General features: G+C 38.0%; 1 protein-coding gene across 25 annotated transcripts in view; it reads right to left on the bottom strand.

The window, feature by feature from the left end:
• The window catches only part of UNC80 (unc-80 homolog, NALCN channel complex subunit), a 230,607-nt gene that overhangs the window by 102,562 nt on the left and 107,415 nt on the right, over positions 1-20,630 (bottom strand). For 11 of the 25 annotated variants that reach the window (XR_012421433.1, XR_012421434.1, XR_012421435.1 and 8 more), the window contains 5 exons: positions 15,562-15,733; positions 12,556-12,689; positions 10,113-10,278; positions 4,080-4,283; positions 2,027-2,127 (listed from right to left, as the gene is read on the bottom strand). Coding sequence is in view for 20 of the 25 variants with exons in the window: in XM_005574142.5 (XP_005574199.3) it covers positions 2,027-2,127; positions 4,080-4,283; positions 10,113-10,278; positions 12,556-12,689; positions 15,562-15,733 (777 nt within the window). In the remaining 5 variants the exon portion in view is untranslated. The remainder of the gene's footprint in view (positions 1-2,026; positions 2,128-4,079; positions 4,284-10,112; positions 10,279-12,555; positions 12,690-15,561; positions 15,734-20,630) is intronic. The other 14 variants (XM_005574149.4, XM_005574150.4, XM_074009993.1 and 11 more) reach the window with 3 other exon arrangements.

Here is a 20,630-nt window from a genome sequence, read left to right as displayed (position 1 = left end):
AAACTCTTAGAAAGACACTACTAAAAAAAGAAGAGAAGACAATCTACCAATATCAAAAACAATAAATATAAATCACTCCAGATCCTAGAGAATTTAAAATAATCTTAAGAGAATATTTTAAACAATCTTTTTGCTAATAAATTTGAATATTCATATTAAATGAAAAAAATCTCAGCAAAAAATATTAGTTTACCTGAATTGCTCCCAGAAGAAATATAAAATCTAAATGGTCTTAGCTGTATTACATAAATTGAATCTGTAACTTAAAACTCTCCCACAAAGAAATTTTTAGGTTTAAAAGGTGTGATCAGTGATTTCTTCCAAATATTTAAAGAAGAAACAGCACTGCTCTTACACAACGCTTCCAGAGCTGTTTATTTATGGAACACTACACACAAAACTAAAAGGCATTATTGAAAGACATTTAAAGAGGCTCTAAATAAATGGAGAAACAGACATTAGTGGAGTGATCATTTTAAACATTGGAAGATTCAATATCATAAAGATATGATTCATTTAAATTCATCTATGTATTACACTCAAGGCTGCTTTGGAAGTTTTTTTTAAAAATCATTTAAAATAGGGTGATTCTAAATGAATGTGAATCTAGCCAAGAATAGACCATGCCATTGTGAAGGAGAAGAACAACAAAATTGGAGGGCCTACATTTATATGAGGAAAAGGAACCAGACACAACATAGTAGTAGCATATGATGCCAATTACATGTATTTCAAAAATAGACAAAATGAATCTATGGTGTTAGAAGGTAAAACGGTGGTTACTGTCAGGGGAGAGTAGCATCTGGTAGAAGACCTGTGTAGGATTTCTTAGGTGTTGATAATGTTTTCTCAACCTGGCAGTGGTTACACAGGTGTATTTACTTCATAAAAATGTACTGAGCTGTATACATAGGTTTTGTATGCTTTTCAGTGGGTAGGTTAGAGTTCAATAAAAAGTTTACTTTAAAACACAGCTGCCTCAGAGATTCTCAAATCAGTCAATTCTGGGGACTGCTTCCATAGTGAAGGTGAGCCACCACACACCCAAGGACCATTACGCACCAGCTAGAGCTCATCTGACTTTCCCAGGAAGTCAGATTAAAATTAGGGTGAGCGGTGACCCCAGTGATGATCCTAGGGATACCCTGCCACTTGTATAACCGAGCTTACATTTCCTTACCATTCTCCTTACTTTTTTTTTTTTTTTTTGAGATGGAGTCTTGCTCTGTCCCCCAGGCTGGAGTGCAGTGGCACGATCTCGGCTCACTGCAAGCTCCGCCTCCCGGGTTCATGCCATTCTCCTGCCTCAGCCTCCCAAGTAGCTGGGACTACAGGCGCTTGCCACCATGCCTGGCTAATTTTTTGTATTTTTAGTAGAGATGGGGTTTCACTGTGTTAGCCAGGATGGTCTCGATCTCCTGACCTTGTGATCTGCCCGCCTCAGCCTCCCAAAGTGCTGGGATTATGAGCCACCGTGCCCGGCCCCTTTCTCCTTAACTTCTTTCTTCATGCTCAGCTCGAGTCTTGAACTCCACCCCATGCCCACAGTTTCCTAGGGATCACCTCCTGCCTGTGCCCTCTGGCTCACCCTTGGACACATGGCATTCACCATCTTAGAGTGACCTTGCCCCAGTTTAAAATTTGGTCTAATACATACCCAAGAGCAACACCATGACCTTTCTCAGAATTCGCAGTAACCTGTATAAAACTGATGATGATACCTACGCTGTGTCACTCAGGTTATCTTGACCACTAACCTGGCCTCATGATTTTCCCTGACTTATGGTGACCCACAAGCCAGCCATAACAAAAAAAGCTTGGTCTGAGTTAAGCTTAAGATGAGTACAGTTCAGCAGAATACCAATCCTAGAGAGTGTTGAGATATTCAGCTAAAACATAAGCCCCTGCTTTTTCTTCGAGGCTAGATTGGATTTGATGATTTAGTATAATCTCGTCCTCCCTCCTCAGATCTTTCCCAGGGTCTAAAGAAATTGATCTCAGGGCTCTTTCTGAGATTTCTACTTACATGAAGCCATGACATGTTTCTGTGGTAATTCTCCTCCGTGCCGGCATTACTCAATCCCTCTGGCTCGATGCTGGGCTCGCTTGCACTCCAAGGACTCCCTTCTTCAAAAAAAAAAAAAAAAAATACCAAGAAAGGTTTCAGTGTTCGGTCTCCCTGGAGAGCATGTTGGTATGGTACAGTTGCCCATGCTTCTGAATCCTAGGGCAGACTACCATGGCCCAGTGGGTTACAGGGCATAGCACTGACTTGGAGGAATATTAACAGGAGCTGTCCCCTTCATCACCAGCTGAACTGGCAATTTCAAAGACATTTATGATCTCTGTTATGGTGGCTTCCATTTTGAGAGATGGGAGCAGAGAAGAAAAACAGAGTCAAGTCCTTGAATTGCTGAGATGAGCCAGTTATTGACTGAGTGTGCCCAAACCCATTCCAGACTGACCAGACCTTGCAGGTGTATTTAAGGAGGGACAGCAACTAACCGGCCTCACAGTGACTGCTGTCTCCATTGTTCTGTGACTGCAGCTAGCGCTATTCCTCTAGCCACCAGGTTTTGCTACCACAGCTATGTCAAAGATGGGCAGGTACCTATGAAAAACTAAGGGAATTCGGAAGCAATTATGTCCAACTGTGGACAGCCCTTGTGTCCAAACTCCTCTCTATGGCAAAGTATAAAGGAGATATCTCTCAAAAATTCCCTACTTGGTACACTACATAACAAAGTTTTCCCTCAAATCTACAAAATTTTATAGATCTTTTTAATGACAAAACAATGTCTTCAACCTGGCTATTTTGACTCAATTGGTCAGGATAAATCGATCAATTTAAATAATTAATTGCAATAGTTTTGCCCCAAGTTAACTGATAATAATGCTCTAGCTTCAGACTTATAACAAAAGAAATCATACATACTTTTAAAAAAATGTCTCCTTAGGAAATAAGCAGAATCTTAAGTAATGCATAAATCAGCTATTTTCAAAGGCGAGGGTGGGTGGATACAGAAGCATTTTCTATTTTAAACCTTCTTTGATGAAATATACTCGGCTTTTTTTTCAGCAGACTTGATCGATAATTTATCCACACTTCTTGCTGACTTTTGAAACTACTTACCTAGTAAGGAGAGCTTTCTATTTTGCCTTGCATACAGAGATTGAATGGCAAAGTGAATGTGCTTCAACTTTTACCTAATATTTAATGTTAGGCAGCTGGTGAGTTCTATTTTCATGCCTACTGTATCTTTTGCTTGTCTATTAAGATACTAATTAGGGCCCATATTTTGGACTGCTGTATTTTGGTATTTGGAATTTCTTTAGAGCCTACAATGACAATCTATAACTCTCAGGCTTTGACTGTATATTAAGTTCATTCTCAGGTGTTTGACACATTGTATGGTCATCTTCTAATTTATCTTTACAGCATCCTTGCATTGTAGGCAAGAATTATTCTCACTGTGTAGTCAGAGAAAACAAATCCCTGAGAAGCTAAATGACTTGTTGAAGATCACTCATTGTCAGGTCTAGACTATCTTAACTCTCTGATATTTTGGTTGTTCATATTGTTAAATAGAGACTTTAAAATATAGAGAATCTTTAGGTAGTCCTCCCCAAGGGAATTACTACATTTGACATTGAAGGTTCTGATCAAAAGAATGAATACACAAGTATCTGAATTTCAAAGACTGTCCTGGTCATTAAAGTGTTTTCTTTCTCTAACATATACTCCACACCCTTGCTGCTCAAAGTGTGGTCCTTGAATCAGCAGCATCAGCTCCACGAGAAAGCTTGTTAAACATGTAGAATCTCAGATCCCCACCCCAGATCTGCTGAATCAGAATCTGCATTTTAACAAGCCTCTCCAGTGACCTGTATGCACATCAACGCTTCAGCTGCCTTGCTCTAGCAAGGGTAGTATGGTTTTCAGGCTGAATAGCTTGTCTACCCTATGGCTCTGCCCTCCATCTATTTATGTGTAAGAAAATGGACTTCAGCTTGTTTCAGGACTTGGGCCCTGTCTTCCTACCCCCCACGTCCCTGCACACCCCACTCCTCTATGTTACCTAGGTCAGTGACAGTGTCCCTGCTCTGGGACAGCTGCAGCTCCTCAGCCTCAGACTCTGAGTCCTGCCGTGATAACTTGCTGCTCTTTAAGCTGCCGACCCGGCGAATGCTGGACAAGGAACCCCCCTTCTTCACCTGGAAACTGCGGGTTCCTTTAATCTGGAGCAGACGAGAACCTCCTATCCTGATCTTCCTGCTGGGAACTGTATTAAAAGAATAAAATAGGGCTTTTTCCCCCTTAGTGTTCCCCAGCCAGTGTTATATCCATCTCTCCCCAACTTGTCCCTGATCAGCCGCCTCTGCTGGCCTGGATGAGCACTCTGAACAAGGAGCTTCTCCCAAGCCCCCAGTCCTGCAGGACCCACCAGGAAGGGCTGGTGCAGCTTCTTTCTTGGACACAAAGCTCATCGGAACTGGGAACGACCTGCTCTCTTTCTGGCCCAGGTTTCACAAGCATGAGTGTGCCTTTGGGGCAGCATCAACTAGGACTATTAGTACACTTGTATCACAGGATTCCTTGATTCAAGAGAACCACAAACCATTTGCTTTTGCTTCCCTTTCAAAATGGGACTTACAGACTTCTGTAAGCTGTCACGTAAACCCCTTCATTTTGGAATACCTCATTCAGAAATAAGAACCAAAGGTGCTTCTTTCTGCAATAGTCAGCAGTGGCTTCCACTCTGCTCCTCAGAAAAGGCACTAAACAATCTGTTTTCACTCGGGTGAGCATGAGTGTGAAATGGCTCTCTTTTCAATGTACCTAATGATTTCATACTATCCTCCTGTCAGTCAAAAGGCTGGGTGAAATGTGATTCCAAATGGTGCAAACCCCTGAGCCAATCTTATAACAGTCTATGCATACCAAGAAGAATATGCATTATTCATCTTTAGTCTTCTGGAAGAAATAGTAATTAGTGAGGAAAATAAAAGAGTAAAAGAAATGCATTTAAACTTGGAGCCTATCTTTATTTAAATCAACAGTATCCTTATTTCCCATAGTCATATACACACCTTCCTTTTCTTTTGAAGATTTGGTGTTGTCAAACATTGATTTTATAAGGGTGGGATAAAGTAAGTTTTAGGGCTTAAAGTCCATTATCAGGAAGGAGCCAGTTTTATAAGCTTAGCATCTTAAGACATGAACAAGATTTCTTACTAATTGTTTAAGGCACAGTTACTAATATTTTAAAAGTACCAATCAGAAAGTTTGCATGTTAGTTTCAGGTTTCTCATTCACGAGAGAGTTAATATGTGACTGTGATAGAACTTGTATAACTAAAACGTTAGCTAAATGTATACTTTTAACACCATTTAAAGGAGGTCAGAAGACTTTCTCCTGAACAATGTGAAAGTTCTGATTTACTGTTGTGATGGAGAAATAAAAAAATTATCACCATGCAGCTGGTAAAGGCCCCATGGAGCTCCCTAAACACATCTGAGTAGAATTTCACATCTGGATGGAATTTCTTGTGGCACAGTTAGACAAATCCCACAAAGATTATGAACCATAATGCTGCATTTTAATTATGGCACAAAGCACACACTATATTTTTCAATATTATTTTTATGTTTAGTTGAGACTTTATCACCTATCTGAAATACATTTGAAACAGAATATAATTAAAATTTTTTAATGACTACAAGTGCAATTTCATGTCTAAGTAGATTCAGAAGTACAGAAAATATTAAACAGATAATTCTTAGATTTTTACAGAGGTACACACTAATATTCTTTGCCCAATTTTATGACACTTTTTGGCCTACAGATGCAGCAAAATAAACCCAAATTAATGTAATCAGAAAGAAATTTAATCTTGAGAGCTTGTTCCACCAAAATGGATAGTTGGAGATATCCTATAGCACTGAAAAATTACAGTTCAGAATTGTGGCATTGGTTATTTACAAGGGGGCACAGCAGTTAGAATTTATATTTGGTATTGTACATGAAAAACATCAGTTGAGATTGTGCAGCATTGAATTGTAGCCTTTATCTCCATGACAACAAGAACTAGTATAAAAGTGAAACAAATCCATCTAAATTGGATAAAACATCTTTGGCCTTTTCTTTCACCTTACATTGTATCAATTAGCAAGTTCTGTTGGCTGTATATTTCAAAATATCATAGGATTTTGACAGCTCCATCCCCTTTTCCCTGGACTAATGTAACTACCTAACTGCTTCACCTTTCCCTCTACTCCATAGATTGAGTCATCTTTTAAATGCATAAATCATAAATACACACTTTATATCACATTTCTGGTAAAACCTACCAACAACTCTGATGCACTTAAAACAGAATTAAATTTCTAACCACATCTACCAGACCCTGTTTGCCCTTTGCATTACATTTCCGACCCATCTCCTACTATTCTAAATAATTATTTCACTTGAATTTTTCCTGGTAGAATCTGAATTGTCCTCAGGGTGTTTATTTCAAGAACTGGCATTTTCAGGTTTTATAAAACCAAATGGTATAAAATTTTAAAAACTGTAATTAGCAGTGGCTCTATTGTCTTCATTTTCACATAGGCTTCAGTAGCTGACAGCTTGTCAAATGGATTAAGGAATATTTAGGAATCTTTGGGAAGATTTTTGTCAACTGATTAAGGACATTTTATGGAGATATATATATAATAGCTCCAGTTTTCCATTCTTTATTAAACAACTTTCATATATTAACATAACCATTCTGTGAGTAGAAAAAATATTGAGCATTTGAGTGTTGAAATATTAAGCCAATTTACATAAATAATAATCATCAAATTAAAGTGTTCTTAAAATTTATCAGATATTTTATTTTATAAAATGGTGTAAAATTTACTCTGCTGAAGTTTAATCGTGTAGTATTAGTAATTATCTACTATCTTAAATATAATTAGCATAATAACTTTGAATGACAAAAGATTGCCTTCTAAATTAAAATCTCTTTGGGATATGTTTAAAAGAGAGAAGCTTCTCATCACATGCAGTATAATTGCCTGAAGTAAGTAATATTTGAAAAAATATTGATTTGATACTTCTTCATCCTCAAAAATCGCTCAAGATTTGACTTATCCTTCCTGCAACATGGCCTCTTTGGGCCATAAATTCAATAGAATATGATATATGATTATCTGTATTTTAAGAATGTTGTGACATTTTGATCTTGAACTATTCAAACTTTTCCCAATGTATATCTATTCCCTTTAAAATATTTTTTGTTTTCTCTACACAGGGCTATTCCTTCTAAGAATCATTCATTCGTTGTTATCCAAAATTTATTGACTCATTGTCTGTAGGATGCTAGAAAACACTTCAACGCATAAAATAACCTTTGACTCTTCTAGCAAATGGGCAGATGTTCTTTTAATTGAAATTCACTGGAAAAACATGGAAGGGCAATGGAATTTTTAAAATGGCAAAATCAAATAGTGAAGTTGGCAGTTTAAAGGAGGCCCTAGAGGGCAACTTAAAACTTTGCAATCTTTAGTTCATAGTTAGGATTTTCTATGTGGGTTCTAATCTAGATGCTCACGATGTATATTTAAAAACCCAACAACAGCTATTTATTGTGTACCTACAATTCACCAGGTATTAAGTTTACACTTCACTTGCATCGTCTTATTAAAAGTTTTCAACATCACAATGCAGTAGGTGTTAACCCAGTTTTACAGAAAAGAGAACTGTGTCTTAGAAGGTAAATAACTTGGACAAGGCCACATAGTGAGTTACTATATTTCACCCATTTTAAGTTGTTCACATTTTAACATATCTGGAAATCAGTATTTGACATGCAAGAGATGACATCTTATGATCACTTGCACCAGGTAGCAGTTGTGACACCTTTGTTATTGCTTGTCTGTGTGAAAAATGTAAAACACCAGCAAAAAGATAAACAGAAAGACAGGATCTTTTAACCCTAAGGAACAAAGTGATAGTGAGGGGTAGGTGGGTGTGTGAGGTGGTAAGTCAGATGTGTTTAGCAACATTCCTTAAGAGGGACTAAAGGTGGGCTAACTTCATATGGGTGCAAGTTGGCTTAAGTAATTAGCACAAAAAGCTTTACTTCTTTTGTGAATCCGTCTAAGAAACGATGCATCACTAACATTGTGATGGCACAGAGGACGTTATCATATATAGAAACATAGACATTAGATAACTGTGAGTTGAAAAGTAATTAAGAGATTTAAACTCTGAGTTGACGATGGTTTACAAAAACTTTAACCAGTTTTTATATATATATATAGAGAGAGGATTGCATGAGAATTATATATAGTAATAATAATAATAATAATAATAAACATCTAATTAGGTCTGAAAGTCCTTTTTCAATAAGAATAAAAGACAAGCAGCTGGGCGTGGTGGCTCATACCTGTAATTCCAACACTTTGGGAGGCCGAGGCAGTTGGATCACCTGAGGTCAGGAGTTTGAGACCAGCCTGGCCAACATGGTGAAACCTTGTCTCTACCAACAATACAAAAATTAGGAAAATGTGGCACATATACACCATGGAACACTATGCAGCCATAAAAAGGATGAGATCGTGTTCTTTGCAGGGCCATGGACGAAGCTGGAAACCGTCATTCTCAGCAAACTAATACAGGAACAGAAAACCAAACACTGCAAGTTCTCACTCATAAGTGGGAGTTGAGCAATGAGAAACATGAACATAGGGAGGGGAACATCACTCACCAGGCCCTGCCACGGGGTGGGAGGCTTGGGGGGGAGAGCATTAGGAGAAACACCTAATGTAGATGACAGGTTGATGGGCGCAGAAAACCACCATGGCACGTGTATACCTATGAAACAAATCTGCACGTTCTGCAAGTGTATCCCGGAACTTAAAGTATTAAAAAAAGACTTACGGACAGAGGGACAAAAACATGCATGACCAAATTAGGCCAAGGTGTGTATGTGCATGCAAGTGGGTGAATTTAAGTTAATTATAATGGAAATGATATGTACAGATGGAAAATACTGAACTATTTTTAAAATACCACTGTCTAGAAAACATTCTTAGCCAGGCCAAAAGAAATTCTGTAAACGCTGTAACACTTTTTTCTTAAATAACATGGTTCCATAAATAACTTTTCTAGGTCATTCTTATCTACTGAAAAAATTACAAGCAACCTGTAGGCTGACTATATTACTAGAAGACTTATAAGGTAGTCTCCCATTTAAAAAATCAAATATAAAACCTTCACATCTGGTTAATATCTGATCTATTGCATGGTTATGGAACTTGTTCTAATGTGCATTTAGCAATGCAGAAAGACTGTAGCTGTTCTTTCTCTCTTCATAGTTTCATAAAAATGATTAAATAAGCCTAGTGCTTTATTAATTGATGAGATTAGCCCTACAAGTGTTTAGCAGAGGTGTAGTTTTTAAAACGAGATTCTGTTTACCAAATTAGTTTTACATTAAGTAATGGTCCCCAAGAATTTGGTACGAATGGATGCCATTGATGTTAAGATAATTGAGAAATATAATATTATTTTTTCTCTTTTTATTATGTTTTACATTTTAACAAAAGCATATTAGGAAAATTTAAAAAAATACAAAAATTAGCCGGACGTGGCGGTGGGCACCTGTAATCCCAGCTACTGGGGAGGCTGAGGCAGGTGAATAACTTGAACCTAGGAGGCGGAAGTTGCAGTGAGCCGAGATTGTGCCACTGCACTCCAGCCTGGGAGACAGAGTGAGACTGTGTCTCAAAAACAAACAAAAAAACAATAAAAGACAAGCTAAGTGATAAGAGAGTATTATGTAAAAGTTCAATTGGGAGTATTTTTCTTTTCTTATTGGTAAATAAAATAAGGGTTCATCTTACAGCTTTAATGGAATAAGGAGAGTTTCTGAGCTGGAATTGGAAGCCAGGCTTCTCTGACTGCCGAGACCAACTTTTAACAAGCATGATTTTCCATCATAAAGACTACACAGTCAGTACTGTAGGGAGTTAACAATTTGGGGACACAATTTTGTAGTTTAGACCCCAGTGCAAATATCCTATGAGAAACCCTGAAACATGAAGGAGTCTTTGTGTTTCCATACCTTTCTTCTCCTCGACTCCTGCATCTGATTTGAGAGTGTGGCTGCTGCTGTGGAGAGAATCTTTTGAGTCTTCGTTCTCGTCCAGGACCCCAGCAAAACTGATCTTCCTCTCATATCTGTGCCGATCCAACTCGGGATCCAAACGAAGTCTGCAGCTCTCCAAGTCCTAAAATGCCAGTGAGGAGCACGTGAGTGCTGGCATCTCCCCCGCACTGCATTGCTCTGGCGGCAAGCCTCCCTCCATTTTGAATTATACGCAACTGCGCTTAAACAGCCAGATTCCTTTATCTGCTGCTAATTTTAGATTGTGACCATGCAAAGCTATTCTAGACTTTAAAAATAAATAAAATATTTCCTAATTCATAGTATTTTTCCCCTTTTCCTCACATGCTTTACCTTCCAAAAGCATAGGCCTTGATCCAAATCCACAACTATCTTCCTTACCTTCTAACTCTTTGTCCACAGTTTTGGCTGTATCTTTGGCCTTTATCTTTTATTTAAAAATCACGCATCAAGCATGGATGTGTTAGGTACTGAAGGATAAATAAGGAATTTTTTTAAATCTCTAAAGAAGCTCAGAATCCCAAGATAGAAACTAAGAAGGCAAACAAGTGATAAACTTTAAGACTGAGAGTAGGAGCTCAGAAATCAGGCTCGGAACTGTGTTCGACAGAATAATAGCTCCCCAAAGATGCCCTAATCCCTGGCACCTGTGAATACGTTGCCTCACATGGCAACAAGGATTTTGTAGATGTGATTAAGGCTAAGGACTTTAAGATTGGGAGATTATTCTGAGCTAGCTAAATGGGCCCAATCACAAATCCTTAAAAGTGGAGAGCCTTTTCAGGCTGCAGTCAGCAGAAGCTGTGGCTATGAAAGGAAGATGAGAGAGATACCATGTTTCTAGCTACAAAGATGGGAGGCCGGGCGCGGTGGCTCACGCCTGTAATCCCAGCACTTTGGGAGTCCAAGGCAGGCGAATCACGAGGTCAGAAGATCGAGACCATCCTGGCTCCAACGATGAAACCCCGTCTCTACTGAAATTACAAAAACTTAGCCGGGCGAGGTGGCGGGCACCTGTAGTCCCAGCTACTCGGGAGGCTGAGGCAGGAGAATGGCGCGAACCCGGGAGGCGGAGCTTACAGTGAACCGAGATCGCACCACTGCTCTCATGCCTGGGCGACAGAGCAAGACTCTGTCTCAAAAAAAAGGAGGAGAGGAGGTGGATTGTGGATTGTAAAATTTGCTTAAATGGTAACACATAGATTGTTTACGTTATGATTGCTCTGGGAGAGTGCCATAAGTCTTATGTGAACCGAGAAAGGAAAAAAATGAGTTAGTCCAGTTCCTCAGCTCCAGCTGGATGATGCCTGTGATGACCGAACCACTGGAAACTTGGTGCCCCTGAGGGAACTAGGAGTGAAGGAAAATTGGCTCCAAGGTGTGCCCCATGCCACACACTCTGTGAACGCGCCTGGTTCTTGCGTAGTATTTCTATTTATATCATTGGTTAAACAAATCAGGCCCTCATGGTACACACCACACATGAGTGTATATGCATGCACACACATGCATGCACACACACACGCATGGTCTTATTTCTGTCTATCCATAATCTATAGGAAATGCTACAGAAATAACAATGTACGTTTGGGGATGTTTAGACACTAAATACTGGAGTACTTTCAACCATAATTTAAATGAGAACACTCATTAAGAAGCAAATTTTTGCGGCCGGGCGCGGTGGCTCAAGCCTGTAATCCCAGCACTTTGGGAGGCCGAGACGGGCGGATCACGAGGTCAGGAGATCGAGACCATCCTGGCTAACACAGTGAAACCCCGTCTCTACTAAAAATACAAAAAACTAGCCGGGCGAGGTGGCGGGCGCCTGTAGTCCCAGCTACTCCGGAGGCTGAGGCAGGAGAATGGCGTAAACCCGGGAGGCGGAGCTTGCAGTGAGCTGAGATTCGGCCACTGCACTCCAGCCCGGGCTACAGAGCAAGACTCCGTCTCAAAAAAAAAAAAAAAAAAAAAAAAAAAAAAAAAAAAAAAAGAAGCAAATTTTTATACAGATTTATGAGCAGTTGGTATAAAAAATTTATTGGTGAGTTCTGGAAAATATTAGCCATAAAACTCCTCATATTTTCAGAGTAAAGGAAGCTAAAAGCTCCTAGATATTCCCAGCATAATTGATAATGATCAATGAAACACTATATCCAGTAGGACAACCTTCACTGATTTCTAGATCAACTTTGGAGTTATTATTATTTGTAATGAGGAAAAGAGCATTTCTTTTTATGTTTCAAAATCCCTTGGTTGAATTTTTAAAATTATGTGATACATTAGCCATGGAACATTTAAGAAAACTGTGAATCTTGGAAACCCAGACACACGCCTCGCCTCACCAAGTAACCTGATTATTAACATGCATGCTTTAACTTACCACCATAGGCTCAGTGCGAGGTCTGGGCAGGCAAGAAAAGGTCTCTCGCAGGAAGGTGGTAATCTCCAGAAGAAGCTGACATGCTGCCATCTTCAAGGCAAAGGGGCAACCGCATTTAGAGGGGTTCACAGTACCTGTGAAATGAAAGTGTTCTTTCATAAGGAGACAAATCAACAAAAAATACAGAAATGCATAGTTTGATGGACATAGCTACACATGTGTAAAATCAAATTGAATATGAGAATGTTACCTATATATGTCCAACATTCAATTACATATGAGGACTTCATCTATATCTATGTAAGTTCAATTTACCTATTCCCTTTAGCATGATTTATGCACTACCATAAGCATCTCTCTTCCTCCATTTTGCAAATTCTACAGAGTGCTTCAGTATTAAAATATCGAACAAGTAGAACTAAATTATTTTCCTTAAAGCATCGTAGAGTAACAAAATGCAGCTCCAACTAAACTAGAATAGCTTTTAATGAAAACAGAAATGGGAGGTAATCTCGCAAGATTTCTATGCTGCTCTTCAATCAGATTTAGACTATGCATATGGCAGTGAACTAGATTTGGAGCTACAAAAATTCTGCCAGCTCATTTTATGAGGGATGTCTGTCTTGCTGTTCTGAGGGCAGTGAAGTTGTTTCAGCTCTAGTTCAAATGTGTTTCTGCAACATAGACAAGACATACTTACTGGATCACACATATCATACAGTTTGTGCAAGCTAGCCTGTCAAATTAAGGCATAGCTATACTAGAAATGTACAAATATTCTCTTTTGCTCTGAAGAATATTGACCTTTGAATTAGTAAAGCATTGTATCCACTAGAAGCCAACTAATAGTTTTTGCTCTAAAGATAGATAATGGCCACAGTAACACCATAGTGATTTTTTAAATTCTCAGAATTAGTTCTCAGATATGTGTCATCACAACTGATGGCACAGGATGATGCAGAAATATATTGATTAAGTGTTCAGAAAAAATCAGAGCCATGTAGAATTCCTTCTCTTATAAAACAAAGGAAATGGTTGTCTATTTTAAATGAATCAAGTCATCAAGCAATCACAATACCATTACATATGAACAGTCCTAAAAATATCTCTAAAATGTTTCCTGGATGTTAAGCTTTCTTAATTGAATTGAATACAAACTTCATGATTTCATTTGAAAATAGGTGGAAATTATGTCTTTCTGTAGAATTTAAGCTATTGTTTTCTCAGGAAAACCATTTTCTCTCCCGAGTTAATTTGTTGCTGGGGACTTTGCCTCTCATCAAGAATGGAAAAGACAAGCTTCTGTAGAATTTCCAGCCCGAAAGTTGCTTGCACCATAATTAGCCTTTAAATGCAAGATGAACTGTGTATTGACTTGAAAGTGGAAGTAAAAATCAGACATATCAATCTTATATATGTCTTATAGGGGCTATTTGACTAAATATTGTCTGGATATGCAACACTTTTTAAAAAATGATTGAACACTAGACATTCAGTATAGACTTTTGGGTCTGTCTTTTCACTCCTAAGGTTATCATCCAGGCTTTTCTTACCAGTCCTGTAGACAATGAGCTTAGTCTTAGTCTAGGCTCTTTCATGGCTATCATATTAAATATCCTGTTTTAATAAACAAGGATTGAGTTCTACCTAGTCTCAACAAAAAGCTAATATTCTAGGCATAACATACTGGTAAACGACACTTATGCAGTCTAATGGGGATTCAAGTTGTTTTGGCCTATAAGGATGCATGCATTTAATGTTGCTTCAGCTTCTCTCTGTTCTGAAGGCCCCCCTGGAAGTTCCAGGGTGGTTTAGAATGCCCTCTGGCTAGATGGGTCTTATGGTGGGCCTTCCCTAGGTTCTGTGATTGCTGGATAAACCTCATTCTAAGATAGTTTAGGCTATTGTAGATATTTTTGGGGCCAACCTTCATTATTAGGCTGAAAGACTGACATAACAATTTGGTGTTTTGTCAATGGCTACGTCAAGAAGATTTGCTCTGATTTGATAAGGTCTTAGAAGGGGCAACATGATTTAAAAAATGCAAAAAAAAAACCACTTTGGAAGGAACGTGGAAGGGAAGATCATAAGAGTTTTCTTTGATTATTATTCAGTCCTGCCTAATGTTACACTCCATCCATTCTTTTACATTTCATGACTGCAATGATGCAGTAGGTCTGAATCACCTAATGAAGGACAACTCTTAACATGTAGTCAGGGAACTTGAATTTCAAACCACAGGGGAAGGTCAGAAGGAAGAGATCTCAATACGTTCACCATATAAAGATACTAATTCCTTAACTATAACTGGAATTTTGTATTCCATAAAAGGCAGTGGTACATATACACAAAAGCTTGTATGGTATAGAACACATGTATACACAAAATGATGTTGAAGAAGGATATAATAGGAATCCTTTTGTCTCTACTTTTCTATGATGAGATTCAGTTCCAAATTTAATAAATAGGTACAGTACAGCAGACATTCATAGTTCTAGCAACCTCTGAATATTTTAATATTTCAGTGTATCATGTTAAATACTATAATATACTCTGTTTAAAATTTTCAGTATTTTACTGATTTGGAAAATCATATTCAATTTTATTTCGTCTGATTTTGTTTCCTGGAGCAACAACAACAACAACAAAAACACACAAAAAAACACAAAAGAAACACAAAACCTGAAAAACTCTCTTCTAGGACAGTAAATTTTCTGCAACTGTAGTCTTTCAGAGATGTTTTCTCAGAGAAGTCAAATACCAATATTTGTATAATAGCAAGAGTCAAAGATGAAAAATAATAAATGTTCCATCTTGCCTGCACCTCCTTGCCCCTGTCTGTCTTCTCTTTCTGGTTCTTGCCTTGTCTCTGTGTGGCTTTATGCACATGCTTTACACCATGCACAGGGAAAAGGGGATAAGGCGCAGTGGGAAGACATGGGGAGGTGGTAAGAATATGAAGGAGAAAAGAGAAGTATTAAGTGCTCCTAAAGCAGAGGTTCTTACAAGCAGGGGTTCTTGTAGTAAAGGGAGTCTCCTTACTGTCATCTAAAAAGTCTTCCTCCTCATCCTCCTTTCTAAGTCTCCTCTTGGTCTCCTCATCGTAAATGAGACCCAGAAGGTTGGCTGGGCTCTCACTTTCCCCATGGCACAGCTCATTCAATCGGACGCCAATTGCCTACAATGGGAAGGAAAACAATGAAACGGCACAAACTAAGTCAAACTCTAAAATAGGCTCTCACATTACAGCAGACATAAGCAACCAATTAATGAGAATTATTTCCAGCATAAGCCTCTTCTGTATGCTACAGTGTTGTTTCCACCATATTTGCCAGTATGGAAACCAGATATGGAAGAAATGACTATCCCCAAGGTCATCCAGTCTAAAGATTTATAAAAACTAGGATGACACCTTTGTATATTTGTACAAAAGTTTTTCTGAAAATATTTCCATTTACTCAAAGGTTATTTATTTTATAGATATGATAAAAGGGAGTACACAGTTGCTTTTAATGGAGGATTTTGTTGCAGTAAAACATCAGAAGGCACAGTTCCTCAGAGTGCTTCTGATTATGCTATTTTTAATGAGAATGTCACTGTCACGCTAATGAGTTTAGAAGTTGGCCAGAATTCTGTTGCTGATTTTTTTTTCTATATGTCATTATATATGTACTTATTGGCTTCTTTTATAGACTTTGTTCCTCTTTCCATAATACTCTATGAATTAATAAGAAATGCTAAGTTTTCTTTTGGTAGACTGCCCAACAACATTAGAAATATGACTCTTAATAACTCAGCACATGGACAAGATTGGTTTTTACATGGTATTCTTAGAACTAACATCCTTGCTATCTGTTATTGAATCATCAGGCACTACTGTCTGGTTTATCAAAGGAATTTTCCACAAGAAGAGACAAAAAACACTATTTCTATCTAATTTATTTTATTTCCAATTATACACTGCATGCAACAATGGAAGAGACACAGGCTCAGGAGTGAGAGAGAAAAAGTTAAACAGATCACTGAACTTGGGGTTTGACAGTTTGGACACTCTCTGTTTAAGTAAGAGCAAAATTCCAGCTAACTTTCTTCTTTCTTTCTGTATCATACTTTGCAAATATTTAGAAAAGTTACTAAATTCTCAGCAAGTAAGAAAATACACTTACTACTGAAAACAAACATGCTCAAGCTCTCTAAGTGAAGATTATGCTCATAACTCTTTAAATGAAAAGACATTTTTGAATGTTGTAGATATCTGGAAACAAAAAGTCTCCCTAAACTCTGGAATTAAGTGAGGAGCTAAAAACCAGGAAGCAAAAACCATACCAAGGAGAAAGCAGTATAGAAAGCAGTATGTGGGATTCTAAAATTTTAGCTGCTAACTGGGTAAGTTTTAAGCAAACAAAACAAATTGTAAAAACAAAACCACCACCACACCAAAAAGCCTTATCCTGGTGCTGCTATTTTGGAGATCCTCTGTTAAGGAGGAGACATGCAATTATGAGTCTGGAATGGAGCCAACAAACTAAATAGTGAGACTCAAAGGGGAAAAATGTCTACATTGACCATTCCAGGATGTTGTAACTAAGCAACTTAAATTAAATCCACAGTTTATAAAGCTTAAAGGGCTGCTCAAAAAATGAACTTGTCTGGTATAATACTGTATGTCTAAATAATAATTTATATCTCTATTTCTCATCCAAAGCTAGAATAATGCCTCAGGGCTATGTTTTTTCGTCTCTTCCTTCATTCATCAAATATTTATTAAGTGAGGTAATTTGTTAGGTATTAAATACAACATAAAGTTGAGTAAGTTGTTAGAGTACATTAGTACCTTTGTTTAATGTGCCCTGGTAAATTATAAGCCCACATAAGAAAGATTCCTATTTGGCAAATAGGAAGGCTAGAAGGGCTGGGAGGTTTGCCCAAGGTCGCTCAGCAGGATTCAAACATAGGATGTCTGATTATCTATGCCTGTGTTCTTTCTTTCTTTCTCTCAATGAGCTTACAGTCTATTGAGGGATGTAATAACATAACAAAACAACTAATTAAGTGGCTAAAGAGACTGGAAACACTTTATTAGCTCATAAGATAGATTAAATTCATATCAGAGAGGGAGAGGGTCGCGGAGCTGTGGGACTGGAAAACTACATTTTGGGTACAACATGCACTACTCGGGTGATGGATGCATTAAAATATCAGAATTCACCGCTGTAAAATTAATCCATCTATGTGGTCAAATACTGCTTGTACCCCAAAAGTCATTGAAATAAAAAAAATAAAGAAATAAAGATAAAATTTAGTTCAGAGAACCACAGAAAATCTCACAGAAGGTCTCAAAGTTTGTAGACTTTGACAAATTGGTGTTTTGACTGATGGAGAATGGGGAGAGTAGACATTCGAGGAGACGGTCCTGAAAGATTTATGTTCATGGAAATGCACCATGTGCTCAGAGACTGCCAGAGGGGCCACTGAATTGAAGTTCAATTTTGAAGGAGGAAATAATGTACAGGAAGGCTGAAAAGGTAGATTTGGATCAGATCCTACAGTTCTTGAAGTTGAACTTCATTTTACATTCTTGAGAAGGATGAAAGGTAGTTTCTGAGTGGGGGAAGTAACCTGATCTCTCATTCCAGGGACATTGTACTAGCTGCCCAGGAATGCTGAGACAAGTATGGACTCTGCTTTCAAAAATTCATGTCAGAACCTATTATTATTGAACATATAGTAGGAGGAAAGTATTTAAATACATATTCTTTGGGTACATTGACTCATTTGAGTTCATCACCCATAATCTTGGAATGGTTTGAGTGAAGGTCATGGAGAGGGCAGTGATGCCAGGCTAAGCAGTTTGGGTTTTATTCTGAGGGAAAAGGAGGGCCACGGAAAACATTTTAAGTGAATCAGAAACACACTATAATTTGCATTGTAGCCTAATTACTCTGAGAGCAGTTTGGAGAATGAATTAGAGGCGGCAAGTCTGGAGGCTGGGAGATCAGAATGAATGTCATATCTTGGGTGGGCTGGGCTATAGGAAGAACTTTTCCACTGAGATTGTGTAGGATGCATTAAATGAGAGGAGACTGTGAGGAGAAGACCAAATAGGAAAAAAGTTTAATCATCCAGATGAGAAGTCATGGAATCAGACCTAAGGGGCTTCAGTGACACGGAAGAGGGGGGATCAATAGGGGAGGAGATGGGGATATGCTCAAAGGTTGGCATCTCAGATGACGGTGGTGTCAATAAGAATAGAAAGCTCAGAAGGGTTGTAGGTGGCAATGTGTTTACTTGAGGAGAAGGGTTTTATTTTGGAAGATTGAGTTCTAGTATATTAACTGAATGTTTCCAAAGTGCAGCTGGCAATGTGGGCCTGGGATCTGAAAATTGCTATGGTTAGGGAAGTCTGTACTTACGGGTTATAGTTGGAAATATAAAAATAAACGTAACCCTAAAGTAAGTTATATAGGAAGAAATTAAGAGAAATCCTGGAGAATATCTGTTTATGAGGAGGGAGGAGACAGAGGACTAGGAAAGGACACAGAGAATTAGGCACAGAGATGCAAGGAAACTCTGGAGCATAATGGTTTCAAAAAGACAAAGATATGTGCAGTTGGCAGTGTCAAATGCTGCAAGAAAGTCAGAAGACACTTCTCCTGAAAACACCTGTTTGTGAAATCTCTCAGTCACAATCTCCCTATAAACCTGAAACTCTCAAATGCGCAGCACTTCATGGTTTTCCCCTCCTGAAGGAAGCCAATGGGATTATCAATTGTGACTGTTGTTTCAGAGAAGCCTTTCAATAAGACCTTCCTTGAATGAGATACGTAATAAATGAGGGGCTGAAACATCTCTCCACATTAAAGAGATTATTGGTGTCTCTATGTATCTCATGATATGCATTTCATTGACACTGCTTGACTTGTATAAACTCTTGTGCTGTTAAAACCAAATATAATTAAATGCAGGATAAGTACAATGGAATCACATAATAACTTAGCTCAATTATTTACAAAAACAGATATTACATAGGAGAAACTGTGTCTTCTCATATATATAATGTGCAATAGAAGCCTGAAAAGGGCAGTGCTAAGTCTTGATCATCGACATTAGCATTAATAAAGTGTTCTACTCCATTGTATCATATGTACATATAAATACACACACACACACACACACACACACTCATGTATCCTTTTCAACAGGATGTCTTTATATAGAAAATTAAACAGGATGTCTTTATAAGAAAATCCAAAGAACAGCAAATGAAGTAAAGACTGATACACTTGTAGAAAGACTGCACATATACTGAATACAATTCATGCCTTTTGAATAACTCAGGCACTTCACAAAAAAGATGTGGGTAAAACTGGAGGAAGAATACCCTTAGTTGGTAAGCACATTGGTAGACACATTCAGCTGAATTATTAACAGAAATTATAATAGTTATTCCAAGTAATCTTTAAGAAAAGAGGAATATATAGAACCTCTTTATGTATGTTTATGTTCAGCTCTGCCTAAAATTAACAGAAACAACTTGGTCCTCTTGAATTTCTTTTTATTCTTCACCTTTTTTCCTTCTATGGTAAAGAAGTTAGACTTATTTTAAGGGTCCATTTTGTTAGAATTCCTAAAGAAGTTTCATTCATTCACTTTTAAATTTATTCACTTACTCATATGCATACATACATATGTGTGTATGTGTGTGTGCAATTTCCAAAGGCTTTCAGGCAACTTAAAGGAGGCACATCAACAAAAGAGAAAATTTCATTAAGAAATTAGAAAAAATCATGTCGTACCATATGACCCAGCCATCCCATTACTGGGTATATACCCAAAGGATTATAAATTATGCTGCTATAAAGACACATGCACACGTATGTTTATTGCAGCACTATTCACAATAGCAAAGACTTGGAATCAACCCAAATGTCCATCAGTGACAGATTGGATTAAGAAAATGTGGCACATATACACCATGGAATACTATGCAGCCATCAAAAAGGATGAATTTGTGTCCTTTGTAGGGACATGGATGCAGCTGGAAACCATCATTCTTAGCAAACTATCACAAGAAC

The sequence above is a fragment of the Macaca fascicularis genome, chromosome 12 (assembly GCF_037993035.2).
Source record: "Macaca fascicularis isolate 582-1 chromosome 12, T2T-MFA8v1.1".
NCBI lineage: Eukaryota > Metazoa > Chordata > Mammalia > Primates > Cercopithecidae > Macaca > Macaca fascicularis.
This window is presented reverse-complemented; position numbering and strand designations above follow the sequence as displayed.